This window comes from Vitis riparia, chromosome 15 (genome assembly GCF_004353265.1).
Source record: "Vitis riparia cultivar Riparia Gloire de Montpellier isolate 1030 chromosome 15, EGFV_Vit.rip_1.0, whole genome shotgun sequence".
NCBI lineage: Eukaryota > Viridiplantae > Streptophyta > Magnoliopsida > Vitales > Vitaceae > Vitis > Vitis riparia.
Window position 1 is genome coordinate 79,116 of NC_048445.1, and position 21,089 is coordinate 100,204.

The 21,089-nt window shown below is 36.2% G+C and overlaps 1 protein-coding gene across 1 annotated transcript; it reads left to right on the forward strand.

The window, feature by feature from the left end:
* The first annotated feature begins 12,296 nt into the window (after nt 1–12,296).
* Nucleotides 12,297–18,292, forward strand: LOC117932703. Its single transcript, XM_034853993.1, has 2 exons — nt 12,297–12,683; nt 17,916–18,292. The coding sequence occupies exons 1-2, from the start codon at nt 12,507–12,509 to the stop codon at nt 17,988–17,990; spliced, it is 252 nt and encodes an 83-aa protein (XP_034709884.1). The 5' UTR covers nt 12,297–12,506; the 3' UTR covers nt 17,991–18,292.
* The last annotated feature ends 2,797 nt before the right edge of the window (nt 18,293–21,089 follow it).

Sequence of the window (21,089 nt, forward strand, 5' to 3'; positions counted from 1 at the left end):
TTCCTTCCAAACTATAAAAAAAATACACAACGGAATGGAATTCCAAAACTTTTTCCCCACAAAAGGGCCCCTTCAACTAAGTAACATCTCTTTGACTGTCTCCGGGAATACCCAATTAGCCCCAAACAAGGCAAAGACAATCTCCCAGAGAGCCCTGACTACTATACAGTGTAAAAGAATATGATTTACATTTTCCTCTTCACAACCACACAAAAAGCAACGATTTGGAATATGCTAGCCCTGTCTTTGAAGCCTATCCAAAGTTAGGACCTTCTCCCAAGTAGCCTCCCAAACAAAAAAAGCAACTTTGGTTGGGATCTTGTCCACCCAAATACTCTTTTTCAGAAAGGTGATGTCACTAGGAACTGTCAGCAGCTTGTAAGCATCTCTAATCCGAAAATGACCGTGACTCCCTCCTTTCCATATCACTGAGTCCTTTTCAGGAGAAATCCTCAAGTCCCTCGGCATATGAAACAACTCTCCTATAGCGTCCAACTCCCAATCCTTAGAGTTTCTAGAGAATCTTATATTCCAACCTCCTTGGCCAAGGCTAGAATCCCACATCTCATTAACCGAGGCGTTCCTTTAGGCCGCCAAGGCAAACAACTGGGAAAAAGTTTGGGACAACGCCTCATTACCACACCACTGATCAGTCCAAAAATTGACCTTGGTCCCCTCTCCCACCTTGAACTCTATATTATCCCAACACCAATTCGACTCCTTCAAGATTTCCTTCCAAGCCCCCACTCCAAACGTTTTGCAAGCCTCATTAGTTCTCCAACCAAAACCCTCATAGCCATACTTCACCCCGATCACCTTCTTCCAAAGGATTTCTTTTTCAATGGCAAATCTCCAAATCCATTTGCCCAACAAGGCCTTATTCAGAAGATCAATCTTCTGAATGCTTAGACCCCCTTTCTCCTTTTAGGTGCACACCACTTCCCAATTGATTAAGTGGATTTTTCTTTCTAGGCTTCCCCCTCCCCAAAGAAAATTCCTTTGTAATTTTTTGAGCCTTTTTGCAACTAGCTTGGGCATTCGAAAAAGAGACAATTGGTAAATAGGTATACTGGCCAAAGTGCTCATAATGAGGGTAATTCTCCCGCCCTTTGACAAATATTGTCTTTTCCAAAGGGCTAGCCTTCTTCTCATTCTTTCTTCCACCCCATCCCACATAGTCGTGGCCTTGTGATTGGCTCAAAGGGGCAACCCCAAATAAACAGTAGGAAGGGCCCCCACTCTACATCCTAACTCCACAGCTAATTAGTCGATGTCTTCAACCTCCTCAACCGCAATTACTTCACTTTTAGCTAGGTTTATTTTAAGACTAAAGGCTGCCTCAAACCACGCCAAAATCCATCTTAGAGAGGTAAGGTGGTTTTGTCTTGCTTTGCAGAAAATAATAGTGTCATTAGTAAATAGTAAATATGACACATTCATCTCCATTCCCCCCCCCCCCCCCCCTCTCCCTCTCCCTCGAAGACTATAGCCGGAAATTAATCCCCTATCAACAGCCCTTCTTAAAAGCACACTTAGCACTTCCATACCCAACACAAAAAGGTAGGGAGAGAGTGGATCTCCTTAGCGTAACCCCTTGGAATTGGAGAAATAACCTGCTGGCACCCCATTAACCAGAATAGAAAAATTTGCAGTTGAAATATACCACTAGATCCACTCCATCCAACGAGCTCCAAAACCCATCTTGTGCAAGACCTTCATGAGGAACTTCCAATTAATGCTATCATGGGCTTTTTCAATATCCAGTTTACAAATCAACCATTTCTCTTTACGTTTATGCCAGAAGTCAATCACCTCATTGGCTATGAGCGAGGCATCCAAAATATGTCTTCCCTTCACAAAAGCATTTTGGTCCGCAGTGACCACCTTGTCTAAAACCTTCTTCAGCCTATTGGCCAGCACTTTGGCCAAGAGCTTATACAATCCCCCTAGCAGACTAATGGGCCGGAAGTCCCTAAGGTCATCAGCCCCCCTTTCTTGGGAATAAGGACTAGGAAGGTAGAATTGAGACTCTTAGCAAAGGACTTCTTATAAAAAAAAAACTCCTTGAACAGTTCCACAATCTCCTCATTCACGAAGTCCCAACAAGATTGCCAAAAGACCACTGTGAACCCATCCGGGCCTGGAGCCTTATTTCCATTCATTCCCATCAGAGCAGCATGGATCTCTTCCTTAGTGAAGGGCTGCTCCAAGCCTTCAGCTTCAATATGGTTTAACCTTTGAAGATTCAGCCCCTCAATATCAGTTTTCCAAGCTGGCTCCTCTGACAACAACTGCTGAAAAGCATTCACAACCCCCTCTCTCACCTCTTGCTCCTCCTCCAGCCACCTCCCATTGATCTTAATATTTTCCATGGAGTTATTTCTTTTATGGGCATTAGTCATCCAGTGAAAGAACCCTGTGTTCTTATCCCCTTCCTTAAGCTACAGCTCCCTTGACACTTGTCTCCAGTGCGTTTCTTCCAAAAACACCCACTTTTTAAAGACTTCCTTAGCTTCTCTTTTCAACTCCGTCTCTCCTTCAGTCAGGCTCCTTTCACTCTCCACCCCATCCCAAAATTCTACTTGTTGAAGTGCTAAGTTTTTATTAACTTCCAACTTTCCAAACACGTCCCTGTTCTAGCCTTTGATTTTTCCCTTCAAGACCTTCATCTTTGTAGCCAATCTAAAGTTGGCCCTTCCTCTCCATCCCTCCCTCACCAACCCCGAAGAAGCTCCTTAAACCCATCAACTTTGAGCCACATATTTTCAAACCTAAACGGGGAAGGGCCTCATCTGATCCCGCCACCTTTCAGCAAGATGGGGAAGTGATCAGAGGTGGGTCTAGGTAACCTACTCTGGACAACCCCACTAAAACAATCAATCCATTCTTAGGTCACTAGAAAGCGGTCTAGTCTAGCCTAAGATTGATTGTTCCTGCCCCCACTCCAAGAAGACACCCCCCCTCCCCTTGCATAGGAAGATCCAGGAGCTCTAGCTTGTCAACAACCTGATCAAATCTTCTCATGGCGTTAGTCAGTCCCCCCTGATTGTTCATTTCCCTTTAGGATAGGGTAGCATTGAAATCGCTCCCTAAGCACCATGGGTCATCCTAGATGCCCCTTATAGCCCCTAGCTCTTCCCAAAGAATCTCCTTATCTTCTTTAGAGAACGACCCATACACTCCTGTGAAGATCCAAGCATTCCCATCTTCTACATTCCTAAGCCTGCAAGAAATTGAGAACTGCTCCATCTCCATCTCAAGAACCTCCAAGGTTCTTTTATCCCAACATATCAAAATCCCTCCCGCAATTCCCTGAGCACCCATGGCACCCCAATCAAGAAACCTCCCAGAACCCAAACTCCTCACCAAACCCTCTGTCATTGACTGAATTTTTGTTTCCTGGACACAAAACAACTCAACCTTCTGGCTTCTGATCATGGCCTTAATCACTTTCCTTTTAGAGTTGTCATTGGCTCCATGCACATTCCAACTCAATAGCCTTATCTTCATTGGACTTCCATAATCTGACACCCTCTTCCTTGCACAGCACACTTCTTCTTCTTCCCCCCCCCCCCCCCCCCCCCCCCCCCCCCCCTCCCATAATTGATGGAACATTCAAGCCTTTTCGACTCCCTTTCGAATCTCGATTTCTCCAGCAGAACTTTGCTATGAACTTTTTCCTTCCTCTTTCTAATTTTGACCAAGAACTCCAAGATATCTTTCTCTAATCCCAAAAACTTACTGAACCTAGCCAAATCACTTTCCTTCCAGCTTACTTTCTCCCATCCTCTTTCTTCTTGTGGCATAGGCCGGGCAAGGCACAAAGCCTCTCTGCTCTCTTCAATGCTATCAGTATTGACCTCTATCAGTTCCCAACACTTTCCTTCTTCCTCCTCTGTAGACCCAGAACCGTTGTACAATCTATGAGTAACCCTCTGGGTTATGTCCAAGGTAGCCCCAGAAAGGTCGTAATACTCCCCCAAAGGAGTCCTACCATAAATAGAAGAGGGAGAAGAAGGAGGAGCAGAGACCACCATTAAAAGAGAAAGAGGCGTTTTCATACCTTGCAACTTCCTCCAACAATGCACAGTCGGTCTTAGAAATCCCCTCCGACTGAGTCTCCTCCTCAGAAAGCCTCCGCAGGCCATCCTTCACTCAGAAAGGGGAAATACCAGCATTTGGGCCCCTCATTGGGCTTTGACCACTTACCAAAGCAGGACAGGCCTCCTCCACCTGAGCCCTAACCATAACTAAAGGAAATAGTCCTCGGTTGTCCAATTTAGCCCTCGTAGGAAGCCCCAAAGTCTTGGCCCGCTCAGGGGACTTCCAAAACGACAACCTAGGATTAAACAACCCATTTACACTTGGGAAGGGGGGGGGGGGGGGGGGGTTCGATAGGGGAGCGAGCCTAGTGGGCTTAGAATCCTTAGACCGCCAAGAGGGCTCTGCTAGGCCCAACAATGCAAGCTCGCCCAAACCTTGTGGCCCACCCGAAGGCCCATCAAAGCTCCTAATAGGGTCTGTGACTTTCCCTGACCCGCTTGACTAACCCCGCATCCCATCGGCATGTAGCAACAGGGCCTCGAGCCTCGAGCCTTCCTTCGCCTCCAACACGCGCTCGCTCGCACGTGTACATGTTTCACCCCCAACCTCCTCTCCCGTTGCGACGACCTTCCCTCTCTTACCTGTCGTCGCCACTTTCATAACTGGCCTAACCTCTCACCATAGAGTTATCGAGTAGTACATCTCTTCAACCTAGACCTCCACTACATTGGGGAGTTCCTCATTGTTACGCTTCACCAATAGCCGAGCCCACTATAACTCCTCCATTTTCTCCGTTTGGGAGTCGACTATGAGAAATCCCCCGCACTCATCCCCTATCCTTCTCAAGATGTCCTGCTCCTATAAGGAAACGGGTAAGCCTACAACCCGCACCCAAGCTTCACTCTTATTCTCCCCCTCCCTCAAGCATCCCATCTCAAGCCTCCATTTCTCCAATCGAAGAAAGATCCCCCCAACTGAGATACTTCCAAGTTTAATGGCTTGCTCTGCTTCTATCAAAAGTTCAAATTCCATCAATACCTTGCCCCTCTCCATTTTTGCTAACCCTAGGTTGCCCTTCAAACTCCAGATTTTCGCTAACTGGATCCCCCAACTTCTTAGGTCGTCCCCCTTTGCTGCGCTAGGGTTCCATATCCCAACCACACAATGATCTAGTTTGTTTAAGTTCCGACCCAATTCCTTCTTTGTGACCTCCACTCTTACTATTACTCTCTTTTTACCCCTCGACATATTGGTCACTTCCGCGAATGTCTTCGCCATGTTTGGCTTCGAGCGTGGCTCTTCTTCCTTTTGGCTTGTCATTCCTCTGTCTGCACAATCCAAATGACGTAACGTCTCCACCATTGAAGCCCAACCACTTTTTGCTCCTCTTCCTTTGGGAATGAAGATGCTAAATCTCTTACTCTCCAAATCCACGACATCCAGTCGAAGAAAGCACCCCCTCTATTATGATCGCACACCAAAGAGTAAGCCCTCCCATTTTCCTGCCACTTTCTTACCCATTTAGCCATCCTCACATCCTCAATGCTCAAAACCAGGCACTCGAGGAATAACCCAAGGCTCATCGGTCCCAACCTAATCCACGATAAAGTCCTTTTTTTCCTTTCCACGATCGTGGCTTGCAGTTTGCCACTCTTCTCCTCCACCTCAACCTCAAATGATTTCGATTCCACTCCGAAGCCACCTTTCCTGACACTCTTCCCAGGCCTCGCATGGACCTCGCCCTCCACATTCTCGGTCGCTCTCGGGGAGTCTCGCATTCCATCAACGCTCTCACTCTCTCTCGCGCTCTTTCTTTCTCTAACCCTCTCTCTCTCTCTTCCATTCCTTACCCCCTAAAAAACTAATAGTATTATTGTTGTAATATGGAAGCTGATATTTAGGCTATAATTTCTCCTAGAATAGTAGCTAGGCTGATTTGATAGTTTCTTTATATCTGTGTGTGTGTCCCTACTGTTATCCCAATCAATCCATTCTATTATTTGTTGTAATGCATATGCTTTTGAAATATCAAATTGTTATGTTATGAAATCAATATTCTACCCATTTTGCTTAAAAGTCTTAATGTTGGTTGACAACATATGAATTTTATTTGTTGATACGATAAATGGTAAGAATTAGTTTCATAATATTTCATAAGCAGTTATAAAAATGGTTTTTCGAGAACAACTTTTTAAAAATAAATTTTAATTATTTTAGAGAACAAAATTATATCCCGCAATTCAAAATATGAGAAATTGTTATAAAATATGAGAATTTATTGGATTATAGGAACTTGTGGATGATCATCCATATTGATGTATATCTCTTTGTAACTCCCTATAAAAGGGAGATACCTCTAATAAAAATCAATTATATTATCTTCCTACATTATAATTTCTTATTCTTGTTTTCTTCTTCTTTCACTTTATAATTTTACAACACGTTATCAGCACGAATAGTCTCTACAAGAGAAATAGAAAGAATTTCCTCTATTCAGAGAGAAATAGAAAGACGTTTTTTTATTCAGAGAAATAGAAAGACTATTCTCTCTTCTTTCTCACAAAAAAGGTATGTGATAAACTTATATCATGATTTTCTATTTTATTACCCTTTGATATCTATTTTTATTTATTTTATTCGAATGCATAAATATGTACAATTTCTATAACCAAAAGTTATGGGATAAATTATAAATTATGGGGTAAATTCATAACCAGAAGTTATGAAAAATATGTACAATTTCTATAACCAAAAGTTATGGGATAAATTATAAATTATGGGGTAAATTCATAACCAGAAGTTATGAAAAATATGTACAATTCCTATAACCAGAAGTTATGGGGAAAAATTACAAAATTACAAATACATGACCAAAAGTTATGTATATGATCCCCAATTATTTATTTTTAATTATGCAGTATAATTAGATGTTATACCAAACAATATTATATAACCAAAAGTTGTAAAATAAATAAATAAATGTTCATAGCCTGAAGCTATGTATAAATCTACATAATGAAAGTTCATAGCCTAAAGCTATGTAGAAATCTACCAAATGAATAGTTTATAACCTGAAGTTATATACAAATTTATTTTAAAAGAAGTTCATAGCCTGAAGCTATGTACAAATTTTCCTTCATCATCATCTCCATGAAGGTTTAACAAAAAATGAGTTTTTGATGAGAAATCACCAGTTTCGTCCAATTAGATTTGAGTCATTCCCTGAAGCGAATGCAATATTGTCTCAATCTCGTGGACGATGACGAGAACGTGGTCATGGAAGAAATCCCCGATACCATGGTTCTTATAATAATAATTCACCAAATTCTTAGAAAAGAAAAGCCTCATTGCACCACCAAAAGTGGAATAATATTGAGGTAAAACAAGAAAATGGGAAGTGTTTACAAGATAAACCTCCTAAGATCCATGAGAATAATTATTATAGATGTGGTATGAAGGGGCATTGGTCGCGTACCTGTTGTACGCCCATACATTTTGTTGACCTTTATCAAGCCTCAATAAAAGCAAAAAGAAAGGAAGTTGAAATGAACTTGATTGACAGTGATGACTAAGTGGATCTAACCCATTTAGATGTTTCAGATTTCTTTGAGAATCCTAATGAGAAAATTGACCATCTAATTGGTGATGGGAATGTTTGTTATGATTAAACGTTATGTTTTTATTTTGATATCACCTTTGAACACATTGTTTATTATCCATCTTTTATAAATTATTTCACATTTTATTATTTATCATTTAAATTCTTTTATTTATTTATACTTGAAGATACATGGATCTCTCTAATACCTTGATCCATCACTACAATTAGTTTAATTATTGAAATATTTCCTAGTTATTTCATGTATAAATTGCTCCACACTTACAAAATCAAATGTGTGAGATACTTACGAAATATATAACTTTAAATTATCTTTTCATATTTGTTTTATTGTGTTATATATGCTCTTATTGCTTTTACACAATTTATTAAGTTAAGTTATCATCGATGACTAATATTTTTCCATTGATTTTAACTATTTCTCTATGATAATATTTTTTCAACTCTATAAAGATAGGTCTTTATGACAATGTTTTATGACTTGTTACTTTGATGAAACTCGTCTCATTAATTGCACAACATTGATGACAAACAATGTTAATATTATATCAGGTGATATAAACCTTATTAAAGGCTCCAGAAGAGCTTATACCATGTCACTAGTAGTATTTGATTCCATGTGAATGACACTTTATACGATACAAGATCCAGAAGAATCTTATAAGACCAACTTGATCCCTCAGGGTAAAAGATCGTATGGATGTACATTATAAAACCAGAAGTTTTTTATTTAGTGACTAGTCTACCTATACACTTAAAAGGTAGAATGACTTATTGTGCAAATTATCATTTTAATGAGACAATTATCTCTCCATTAGGGGGAGAAAAGCCAGTTCCAGAAGAACGGCGTGAAATTATTTGGAATGCATTATCTTTGACTTATCTTGATCCTCGTACAAATCAATGTGAACTAGAAGTTCAAAGGATCATTCACTTGCAAAATCTTGCAAATCAATTACAAGATGCATTCATTGATACAAAAAAAAAAAAAAAAGACAAAGTCATATATCCTAGCTGCAAATATTCAAGCACAAATTGATGTCCTTGTAGGTTAGATAACAAATGAATCTAAAATACGCTTGAAGCGTGGTAGACTTGTCGGCTCAAAGGATGTAACTCCCCGGAAGAGGAAAACCCAAGAAAAACTTGGCACTCTAGAAGGGGTCATCAAAAAATAATTAATCAGTTTAAAATTGATAAATTTATAGCCCCAGAAAAGGCATAAATAATGTAGAAAGCCCCTGAAGAGGCACATATTGAACGAGAAGCCCCCGAAGAGGTATGGGTACCTGAAAATTGTGAGATCTCAATAAGCTATGTATACACGGGAGAAAAATGGGATTAAAATAATATTATTTTTCGATTTCCAAGTGGCCTCCATAAGAAATGGTGAAGATCCTAAACCACAAAATGTGGAAGAATGCCGACATAGAAATGATTGGCCAAAATGGAAAAAAGTTATACCGGTAAAATTAAACTCATTAACAAAATGAGAAGTTTTTGGACCTGTAGTCCAAACACCTGAAAATGTAAAACTTGTTGGGTACAAATGGGTATTTGTACGAAAACGTAATAAAAATAATGAGATCATAAGATATAAAGTGTGATTAGTAGTACAAGGTTTCTTGCAGAAACCTAGTATTGACTATAAGGAAACATTCTCTTCTGTCATGGACGCAATCATATATCATTTCTTAATTAATTTGGCAGTTCCAGAAGGACTAGATATGCGTCTCATGAATGTTATTACAACATATCTATATGAATCCATGAATAATGATATATACATGAAAATCCTTGAAGGATTTAAATTGCCTAAAGCAAATTGTACAAAGCCTCGTAGCATGTACTCAATCAAGTTACAACGATCCTTGTATGGATTAAAGCAATCTGAACATATATGGTACAATCGCCTTAGCGAATACTTGCTAAAAAAGGGTATATGAATAACCCTATATACCCATGCATCTTCATTAAGAAATCAAAAATCAAATTTGTAATTATTACAGTGTATGTTGATGACTTAAATCTTGTTGGAACTCCTGAAGAGCTCACAAGAACAATAAATTACTTGAAAAAAGGAATTTGAGATGAAAGATCTTGGAAAAACAAAATTTTGTCTCGACCTGCAAATTGAGCATTTTCCAAATAGAGTTTTAGTACATCAATCAACATACATTTAAAATGTTTTGAAACATTTTTTATATGGATAAAGCGCATCCTTTAAGTTCTCTAATGGTTGTCTGATCACTTGATGTGAAAAAAGACTCATTTCGTCATTGCGAAAAAAGATGAAGAATTTCTTGGTCCTAAAGTACCATATCCTAGTGCTATTGGTGCACTTATGTATCTTGTCAATTGTACACGTCCAGACATTGCTTTTTCTATCAATTTATTAGCAAGATACAGTTCCGCTCCAACTCGAAGACATTGGAATGGTATCAAACATATATTGCGTTATCTTCGCAGAACTACTAGTATGAGTCTATTTTACTCAAGAGAATCAAAACAACAATTGCTTGGATATGCAGAAGGTAGGTCATAAATAGGGTATGTGTTTAATTACAATGGTACTGCTATCTCATGGAGATCTATCAAACAAACAATGGTGGTCACATCAACAAATCATTCAGAAATATTAACAATTCATGAAACAAGTTGTGAATGTATATGGTTAAGATCAATGATCCAACATATTTAAGAAACATGTAGACTACCTTCCATCAAAGGCAATGCAACTAAGTTACATGAAGATAATGCTACTTGTATCACACAAATTAAAGGAGGATTCATAAAAGGTGACAGAACTAAGCATATCTTCCCTAAATTCTTCTATACTCATGAGCTCCAAAAGAAAGGTGAGATCGATGTTCAACAGATTCGGTCATGCAATAATCTAGTAGATTTATTCACAAAGGCATTACCTTCGACCATATTGAAAAAGTTAAGGTTTGACATTGGAATGTGAAGATTGAAAGATCTACCATTTGAAATATTGAAGAAATCATAATCATGTTTACATGAGGGGGAGAATGATAATATGGATATACTGCACTCTTTTTTCCTTCATCTATGTTTTATCCCATTGGGTTTTACTGGCAAGGTTTTTAATGAGACAGTTATAGTAATCCAAAAGAATATTGTACTCTTTTTCCTTCACTAGAGTTTTTTCCCAAGGGTTTTTCCTAGTAAGGTTTTAATGAGACATATTCTTATGATCATCCAAGGGGGAGTGTTATGAAATATGAGAATTTATCGGATTATGGGAACTTGTGGATGATCATCTATATTGATATATATCTCTTTGTAACTCTCTATAAAAGAGAGATACCTCTAATGAAAATCAATTCTATTCTCTTCTTACATTCTAATTTCTTATTTTTGTTTTCTTCTCATTTCACTTTATAATTTCACAACAGAAATAGATTTTTAACTTATTCTCACGGAGGTGGCATGCACCAAGGATAAAAATTGGGAAATGTCGGCAGTATCTCCCCTAAATATTCCATGGATAGATCTTGTAACAAATATTTCCAATCCAAATTTTTTTGGTAACCGATGGGACTCCAACCTTGCTTTATTGAAAAAAAAAATACATTATCGCTTAGACTGATGCACTATCATATTTATACACACTTAATTTTTCATCTCTCATTTTAATAAAAGAATGTTAGAGATAAATATATTTTTAATATATTCTTATCAAATGCAAAATATTAAAATAGAACTTTAGTATATAATTTAATTTTAATATCTTATATCTAAATTCAATTTAATTGATTATTAAAAATATAAAAACCATTATCGTAATTTTTTTTAATGAGTCGTTAATATCCTTTTTATAAGAATTAAATATAATAAAAATATAAATTTAAAAATAAAATTATAAATATAAATATATATATATATATATATATATATATATATATATTTATATTATCATTTTTTTATTTATATAAAATATGATTTCAAGTTTTATATATAAATATTATAAATTATATTATACATGTATTATTGATTAAAATTAACAAGAATAAATGCATTATTCTTGTTTTATCATTTTTTTTTAATTTCTTTCATTGATATTTTTGTCAAAATTTTTATTCATATTTATCAATACATTTCAATATATCTATAAAATCCATTCACCTGTTCATCATTGACATACACTCATGAATAAAACAATTTTTTTAAAAATATTTTTTGTATTTTTAATTGTTTTTCTTAATAAAAAGGAAAAAAAAAAACCTCTTGGGTAAAAATCATTATAAAAAAATTAAAATTGCCCTTGATTAGCAAAATATCTATATATAAATATATCAATTATTTTTCTATTACCTTTCAATTGCAAAATTCTCAAATATTATGTCGAATTGCTAAGTGGGGTGTGGATCCTCTGGGACAATAGGCTTGTTTTAGGAAAAACGACGTCGTTTATTTGCGTTTTCCCAAGAAATCTTCAAAATTTCCCACAAAATTCCCGAGAAAACAAGCACGTTCAAGAAAAGGACCAAGTTCCCACGTGCGACAAGTGCCTCTAAAGAGAAGAAAGACCCCGGAAGAGCAATCCTCACCGAATCCAGTTGCAATAGGGCGCACTGCCTTCTATCAGGTAACATCCCAAAACCCTAAATTCCCGTTTGCTCACTGAGAAATCGAAGGAAAAGAAAAGGGAAATTGAATCTCGTAACATTCATCCCAATTTTGGTGCCCTCCGTCTTATCCGATCGCTATTTTTCTTTCCGTTTCTCGGCAACCAATCGGATGGCCCTATCCTTATTTCACAATCAGCTAACTATGGTTCTATCCTTTCGTTCTTTTCGAAGAGAAGGTACACTCGATCATGGGGGGAGCAGAGCACGGTCATGGAGAGGCCCATGGAGATTTCAGAACCAAGGTCTGGAGCATGACTGGTGGGCCGTACTGTAGGCCCAAGCACTGGAAGAGGAACACTGCCATTGCTATGGCTGGTGTTTTTCTTATCTGCATCCCCATCGCCATGAAATCTGCTGAGCTCGAGGTTTTCGCTCTTTTCTTTTTTCCCATTTTGCCCTTCGTTCTTGCTGCCGTTAACATGTTCATTTCTTGAATTAGTTTTTGAAGTCTGAGATCTCTAACCGTCGTACTCGTTTTGAATTCTGAGTTTCTTTGAAAAGACGGCTTCTGATTATGATCTCATCATTCTGCTGTTGGTTGAGGAAAACTTTGTTGTTATTGTGGAATCCTTGGTAGATAAAGTAATCAAACAGTGGAATTATTAATATAGCATCTGATCCCGATTTAAATTTTGAAACTCTAATTCTGTGCAACCAAGTGCAACCCGAGGTTGCATACAACTACGGAGAACTGGATTTGGGCAAGATAAAATATATAAAAACATAATAAATTATAAGTATCTTATTGGGATTAAAATGAAGATGTTTATGTGATTTTCATTTTTATTCCTGTGTCTAAGCCTAGAAGGCTAAAATTACTTTTAAACCATTAAACCGTGGAGAGATACCAACAATTACGTATATGTTACTATGATGTATGATTTTGGTATAATTTTTATAACTTATAAAGGGTTTTCAAACATCAAATGCAAAGTTTGAGATGGGGGTACTTTTAATTAAAAGGCATGGAGATGGAATTGTCTATCTGTGCTTTGGATTGTGCTGCTGAGAAATGCTGAACAAATGAGATAAGATCCTTGAAAGCTATGAAAAACAAAGATGACATTGAAGGCGACAGCTCTAAGTGAAAGGCAAAATCTTAAATATAAAAGTTCTACACTGTTTAAGGCTTTTAGCATCTAATTTGGTAAATCCATGCCCTTAGTAGTTTTCCTTTGGTGCCATAGACTCACAACACCTGATTTCTATAGCAAGTTAATAAGGAATCGAAAATGTGAAGTTAATATAGTTTCAAATTTTGTACTTTTATTGTTTGTTCTATAGCCTGGGATTAGCTGATGATGAAGTCTCCTTAAACATTTGCCTGTTTGGTTCATTTTCTTATAGAAGTAATCATTTAATGACAATGGTTTTACAAAATGCAAATGTATCTTGCTATGCCATTTCAATTGTCAAAAATCTTTTGTTCAATCAAATTATGAAATTGATTTTCTTGGTAATCCATCCCTTCTTTGGCATTCCTCAATCTTTTTGAAGATTCAGCATGCATCAACTCACGTTTTCTCATTGCTGCCATTTTTGGCTGTTTATGGATTTTACTAAGCTACCTTGATAATGAGCTTGGCACCTTCCTGATAAAACTTTTAAAACTCTCTTCTAATTAGTTTCATTGGGGAAAGGAGGCAAAATGGGAAACAAAAGGACATTTTATTCAAAAATTCAATTCTGGAATCACTTGCCTACCACATTATGCCTCAACAATGCACTGTTTTCATGGAGAAACATGTTCCCAATTGAAATGGGTGCTATTTATTATCTTACAACCCATTGTGGCTGCTTCTGTGTTTTTTGATGTGTAATTCTGATTTCATTTTTTTGGTCTTTCCACTATTCTGTATTTTTACATGTTTGAGCTTAATACAAACATTTTGTAAGTCTTTTTTCAGTGAGAAATTTTTTTGGGACTTATGGTCCTTTCATTATTCTAAAAGAAATTTTCCTTTAGTTTTTTTCTTGATTGACTCTTTGTAAGCACACAATTACCATAGTTGCCATATATTGAAGTTTTTAAGTTTAATACAAAAATGCATTCAGTTGATAATGCCTTTTTAGTGAGAAATTTTGTTGGGTTATAATGAAATATCTTGATAGGTACTTAAGAAAAACTTAGAAAAATCACATTTAAGCTAGGGGTTGATGCATGGTTCAAAGTATTGACCGAGTCCTTGTTGTGCCGAGTTTGATATTTGATACCATCTTAGGCAAAGACTCAGCCAGAAATCAGTTAAACTTAGTTGACTTGGGTGAATCATCTGAGTTATTGAAATCTTTTTTCCAAAACTAAAAAATTTCCTTCCAAATCACAACAAATGAACACCAAACAATAGCCAAAACTGAGAAAAAGAACAACAAACAACAACTAAAACTGAGAAATCTTTGAAACATAAGTGATTCTCTTCTAAAGAAGAATTTTTCATGAGAATCACAACCTATGATTGAAGACTTGTGATGAAGAAGACAACCCCGATGAAGTCTTTGAAAAGTTTTTTAGTCCAAGCTATGATTGTCTTTAAGGTGTATGAAAATAGGAGGTTGAGGGCATTTCATTGCTAACCTCACCATAGGGTGCAACACCTTCATGGATCCCTCATCCTTCATTGGTGACGATCTTAGGTGTTGGTCTCTCATCTCTCTACTTTGTCTCCATGGTGCCACTAGTGTGGGTGTGGGCTATAGAGGAAGCTCTCTGCTTTTGCCAAAATAGGTTCTCCTCTCTCTCTCTCCGTGGGGTGGGTTAGTGTGTTTGAGAATTGGGGATTTGAATACAGGGCTAATGTATTATTTTATTGTTTTAAATGCCAATATTTGTAATATAAATTGCACGGTAGTGATGTGTTATTTTATTGTTTTAAATGCTAATGTGTGGTAAAAATAGTCACTTTTTTTTTTTTTTTTTAATTTGAGTTTGCTAATTGAAGGTTGATTTGTTTTCAATTTCAATATTTATTGAACAATTCCAATTTTCATAGTATTTTATTTTATTAATTTTTAAGCTTATTTAATTAAATTTATTTATTTATAATAATTAATATAATATTTTTATAATTTTTTATTTCTTATTTTGAGTGTCATCCGATACCGAGCCGAGATGCCAAGACCGCTATGTCTCAAGACCCTCCAAGTAGATGACCAACCGCAACTTTGAACCATGGGCTGATGGTACCAGCTTCACCATTGCATGTCAATGCAATTGCTGTCATCACCATTGGCACCATAGCACCTCATTCCTAAATGAATTGCTGCTGTTGCCACTCTCAATGCACTGCTATTGTCTCCATCACCACCACCCGTCACCCCTACCACCACCACCCAATTTTCCATCATTGGTTAAGCATTTTGGAAGTAGTTTTCTTGCCTTTTGGGAGAAAATAAGAACAAGAACATAATTCTAAAATGCTAATTAAATGATACCAAGATTATATACCAAGAGAAGTCTAAGTTGGAGGTTTTCCATTGTGATATCAAGTACTCAGGTTAGCTTATAAGGTATTAATGTTGTTGGTTAATGTAACTTTAACAATGCAAAATTCCAAATCACACTGCATTGGAATAGTCATGTAGTGTTCGGCACTTTGATATGAAAGTTGAAACAATAGAGTTTCTGATCCCAAATTGGTCAGGTGTAATTCGTTTTCTCATCTCTTATCTGTGAGAGCCTTAGGTCAACAACTTCAATTGTTTTTGATGTGAAACTCTATAGAGCCATGTTGCTCAAAGCTAAGTCTATATTTTTGCTGCATTTAAATGCTTTCATTGCTATCTACTGCAGGATGGCGCTAAGTGTTTGTATCCCTTCCAGTAGCCATTAGATGCCATTTGCCCCTGACTTGCTTCCAAAAAATTTTCTACTCTATTTTATGGCCTGGAAATTATAGGAAAACCTGGATGTCTAATTTTATCCTTTCCACATTCCATTTGTACATATCCTTGTTTGTTTACTTGCAAAATTTTTACGTTTCGTACTGATTCATTGGCATGTTTATTATGCTTTACAACATTTGGCCATTGGGATTCATTTCACTAGCCATTAGATGCCATTCGGCTCTAAGTGTTTTTTTTTTTTTTTGGATAGGTAAAAGCACAGAATAAGTATATATTAATAAAAAATAGGGCGTTCAAGGGTCAACCCATAGCATACAGGAAGTATACGCTTATAAGCAAAAAACAGAAGAAAGGGGTACAAAAAATCGCATCCACCCTCATCTAGATCCCAACCAATTAAAAAAGTTAATTAAAGAATTAGGCCCTTCATCAATATACAACTTAGTCCAAGACCAAAAATTACAAACAAAAAAATATTTCATCATTTGGATCGAAAACTCCTCATTTTAAAAAACAATCCTATTTCTTTCCTTCCAAATCATCCAAAAGAGACACAGTGGGGCTGCTCTCCAAACCTGTCTTCGCTTCTTTCCCATAAAAAAAGCCATGCCACCCAAGAAGGATCTCTTTAACTGACAAAGGGAGAACCCACAACACACCAAAGAGGTAAATAACAACTCCCACAAGACCCTTGCCTTGATGCAATGGATTAGAAGGTGATCAATAGGCTCTTCAGTAGCACAACAAAGGAAACATCAATTTGAGAGTGACTAGCCCCTCTTCTTTAGTTGGTCCTATGTTAAAATTTTACTCCATGAAGCTTCCCAAGCAAAAAAAACAACCTTAGTAGGAACACAAGGGCTCCAAATAACGCTTTTCGGAAACAGAACTGTGCTGCTGCCCTCTATAACATTATAAAGGGTTCTAACAGAAAAATTCTCATCCTTAGCCTCTTTCCACAAAATCCTATCCTCCAAATTAGTAACCACCCTCTTCCCTTGTAAGGAGAAAAGGAATCTTTCCACCATCTCCATCTCCCAATCATTAAACAACCCAGAAAACCATGGATTCCAACCCCCCTTCTCCTCTAAAGAATCCCAAACCTCCACCACCCAGGCCTCTTTTGAGGTCACTAAAGCATACAAAGAAGGGAAAGAAACACTCAAAGCATAGTCTCCATACCACCTATCCTCCCAAAATCTCACTTTTTTACGATCCCCCTCTGAAAAAACAATTTTGCTTTTCATTAAAGGCCATTCCTTCCTAATTTCCTTCCAAAACCCCACACTATACCCTTCCCTTACTTCTCGGGTGCACCACCCCCCTTATTCTACCCCAAACTTCCTACTTATAACTTGTTTCCAAAGAGTCCCCCTTTCTTTTGCAAAGTGCCAACTCCATTTACCCGATAGAACTTTATTGAGTTTAGAGAGACATCTAACCCCCAAACCACCCTTTCTTTTATTGGAACAAGCAACCACTCACTTTATAAGATGAGACTTCTTCTCCATCCCCCTCCCACCCCAAAGAAAATCCCTTTGGATTTTCTCTAGTCTCAATCTTACCACTCATGGCATACGCAACAGAGACATGAGTTTCTTACAAACATTTCCTACTCTATTTTATAGACTGAAATTTATATGAAAACAGGACGTCGAATTTTGTCCTTTCCAATTTTTATTTGTATGTATATTATCTGCGTTATGAATTTATGATGACTGTGATACAGAGCTTACAAGAATATTTTCTTGCAGCAACGGCCTCATCAACCTATTCGTCCAATTCCTTCCCAGCTCTGGTGCAAGAATTTTGGAAACAAGGAGTATTAGAAGCCTCAACAATCATCTAGTTACAAACAATTGGTGATGGTTGGACCTCTATATCTTGCAGTCTGGGAAAGCATTCCTCTATCTTTTTATTGCAGAAAATTTCAGCTGCCTCCTCAACTTGCTTTGCATAATGCTTTTTCAAGTTTGAATGATTGAATCTACAACTTTATTGGCTGGACTACTCTTATTACCACATCATCCTCATGAAAATAAGTTACAAAGCCCCCTTGCTTCCAGTTTTCATGAAATAAAATGTTGAAGATGACATTGTAAGTTTAAGTGAAACTTGTTCTCTGTTTCAATCTTGGTAGTCTCGAAAAGGGCTCTAGTCTTTGCTGCCTTCTTGATTTTCTGCAGGACCATTTGCCCTTTGATTCTGAAATACAACACCCCTTTGCTCTCCTTTTAAGCACCCTATCAAAAGAGGGTGATCATTTTCTTTCTGGAATCCATGAACACTAATTGTTCTGCGGTGGTCTAGATATATACAATATGGTCAAGCTTCTGAAAATTCCCGAACATGATTCTTCTTCTTGGTCTTTGGCCTATACTGCATATGATAAGGATTGAACAAGAAATCCTGGTCAGAAAACAGCTTGGGCTTTTGTAGCTTTAAATTAAACAAGGCAAAAGGCTTGTTCTTTTGTTCTATAGGCAATGCTTCGGTTCATTCCTCCTCCCATCTCTCTCCGCACTCATATGGAATCTATTCTCTTTGATCAAGTTAGCATTCGTATGGTTTTGAATTCCACAATCCCCCAGCTGAATTTCATTCCCTTGGGAAAGTAGAATTATTCCAAATTTGAACTTTATGTATTTTATAGGTCTTAGTGAGCTGCTTTTCATCATACAAAAAATGTTTGATATTTTTGCCTCACAGGAGGGGAATTGCATCATGGTCATGATTTAGATCTTTCCTACTTTTGAAAGGTGCCAGGTTCTTTGTGCTCATAATTTAGATCTTCCCACTTTTAAAAGATGGTGTGGTTTCTAATGGAAGTTGTCATGATTTTCAAACTATTTTACCTTGTCACATCATTACGACATTCTTATAAGAAGGGTAAAATAATATTATTTTTTTATCGGTCAAGTTCACAATTAGTTCTCACTTTTTTTTTCAATTAAAAAAATCTTAATGCCGGTTGCCTTAAGTCTCAAGATGATCCCTTCGCAATATCTGAAAGTTATAAGTTTTTATGAGAGGGTAACACACGGAAAATGCAATAATCAATTAAAAGTGATAATATGTAGATTGAAATAATTTTTTTCAATTTTTTAGTAGTGTCAACTTCTATTTCAATTTTTATTTTTTATTTATTTTTTAATATCTTTTTTAGAATTTAAATATTTTTATTGTGAGTTTAATAAAAAGGAGAATAAATAAATAGATAAGATTTTATGATATTCAAATTTATTTTTCTAATTAAATTGGTTAAGAAGGAATGTAGATAATTATCTCGATTAAAATTTTTCGGGTGTCCATCTACATCTAATATGGAGGGTGGAGTAATTAAATAATACAATTGAAGCGATATAGCCATATAGGTCTTCTATGAATATTTATTTTGGATTATTGCAAATGTAATTTAATAATGAACTTTTTCTTTTAAACCGTTTTTCAAATTCACATAAAAAAAATTTTAAAGGATCATTTGGATTGACTTCTGTTTTAATAAATTTTTTATTTTTTATTTTTCAATATATAAAATACTAAACTTTTTTATTATAGAAAAGGTAGAATATTTGAAAATGATTTTCAAAGATCATAATGCTTGGAAGAACTTTCTATTAGAAATTTAGGCTATGTTTGGTTCCCGGAAAATTTGAGGGAAAATGCGAGGGAAAGAAAATACAAAGGAAAAATAGAAGGAAAGAAAAAGTGAAGGAAAATAAAAAAATAGATTAAAAATTGATAAATTATTTTTTTTGTTACGTTAAACTCATTTTATTTATTTTAACTCATCAATATAAAGATTAAATAATTTAAAAATACATAAGTTTTTAATTAGTTTGAATTATATTTGATTTTCTTTGATATTTTTCATAGGACAACCAAACATGAGAAAATCATTTTCCTTAGCATTTTTTTTCTTTCTTTTGTACTTTCCGGGAACCAAACATAGCCTTAATGTCTGGTAAATATTTAAAAATTATTGAAAACGTAGAGGTTGGTTTGAAGTGATTTGTGTTGAATAGCAATATAAATTATAATTATTTTAATTAAAATCACTAATAAACAGATAAATGTTCAATAAAAACTATTTTAAAATTTTATATAGTTATTATTATTTTTTGTTTTTGAAAAAATAAAATGCAAAGTTTATCCCAATAACAACCTATTAACGATTTTTCAAAAAAAAAAAAAGTTTTATTATATAATGCATAATGGATTCACAAAAATGCTATTAAAATATTTATTTTACTATATAGGAACATTAAATAATTTTTCTTGAAATACTTTCTCATGAAATTGTTATTCAATAAAAGTACTTTAATGGGGCAAAGTTATTAGTATTAGTTCGAAAATTTGAAACTTTGACCTAAGAATTCATCGGTCGTGTCGTCGCATCACTTGTGAAAAGTTAAAAAAACTATTGTTATATTATTGATTTTTATTAATTTCGTTAAAAAAATATTTAATATCAGACAGGTAATGTTATGAGTACGTGGCAGAATTTCTATGGTTTACTGAAAAGACAATTCTTTCCTTTAACTGACTAGGAAATTTACCAATGAAAACGGACAATGGAATATTTAGGCTCGGACAAGGAACCGGTTTCCCCACATAGGCAAAGTTCAACTACCACTAATCCCACGATCCTTACCATCATTATCAGTCATTCTGCGAAAAGGTCTTCACACAACAAAACGTGGAAAGGACTACGCACATTCCATGGTCCAGCATCCACCGGAACACCAACGTTACCCAGTAAAAACTAAGAAAACCCTCCACGTGCTTTTTAAGTTCTACCAACTCGTACAATTACCTAATAATTCAAAATGACAAATACGCCCTTTCTGCCCGGCTTTCTTGGGCAGCTTTTGCCAACCACTGGTCTGGCATTTTCGTACATATTCCCTTCTTCCCCCTCCGCCCGC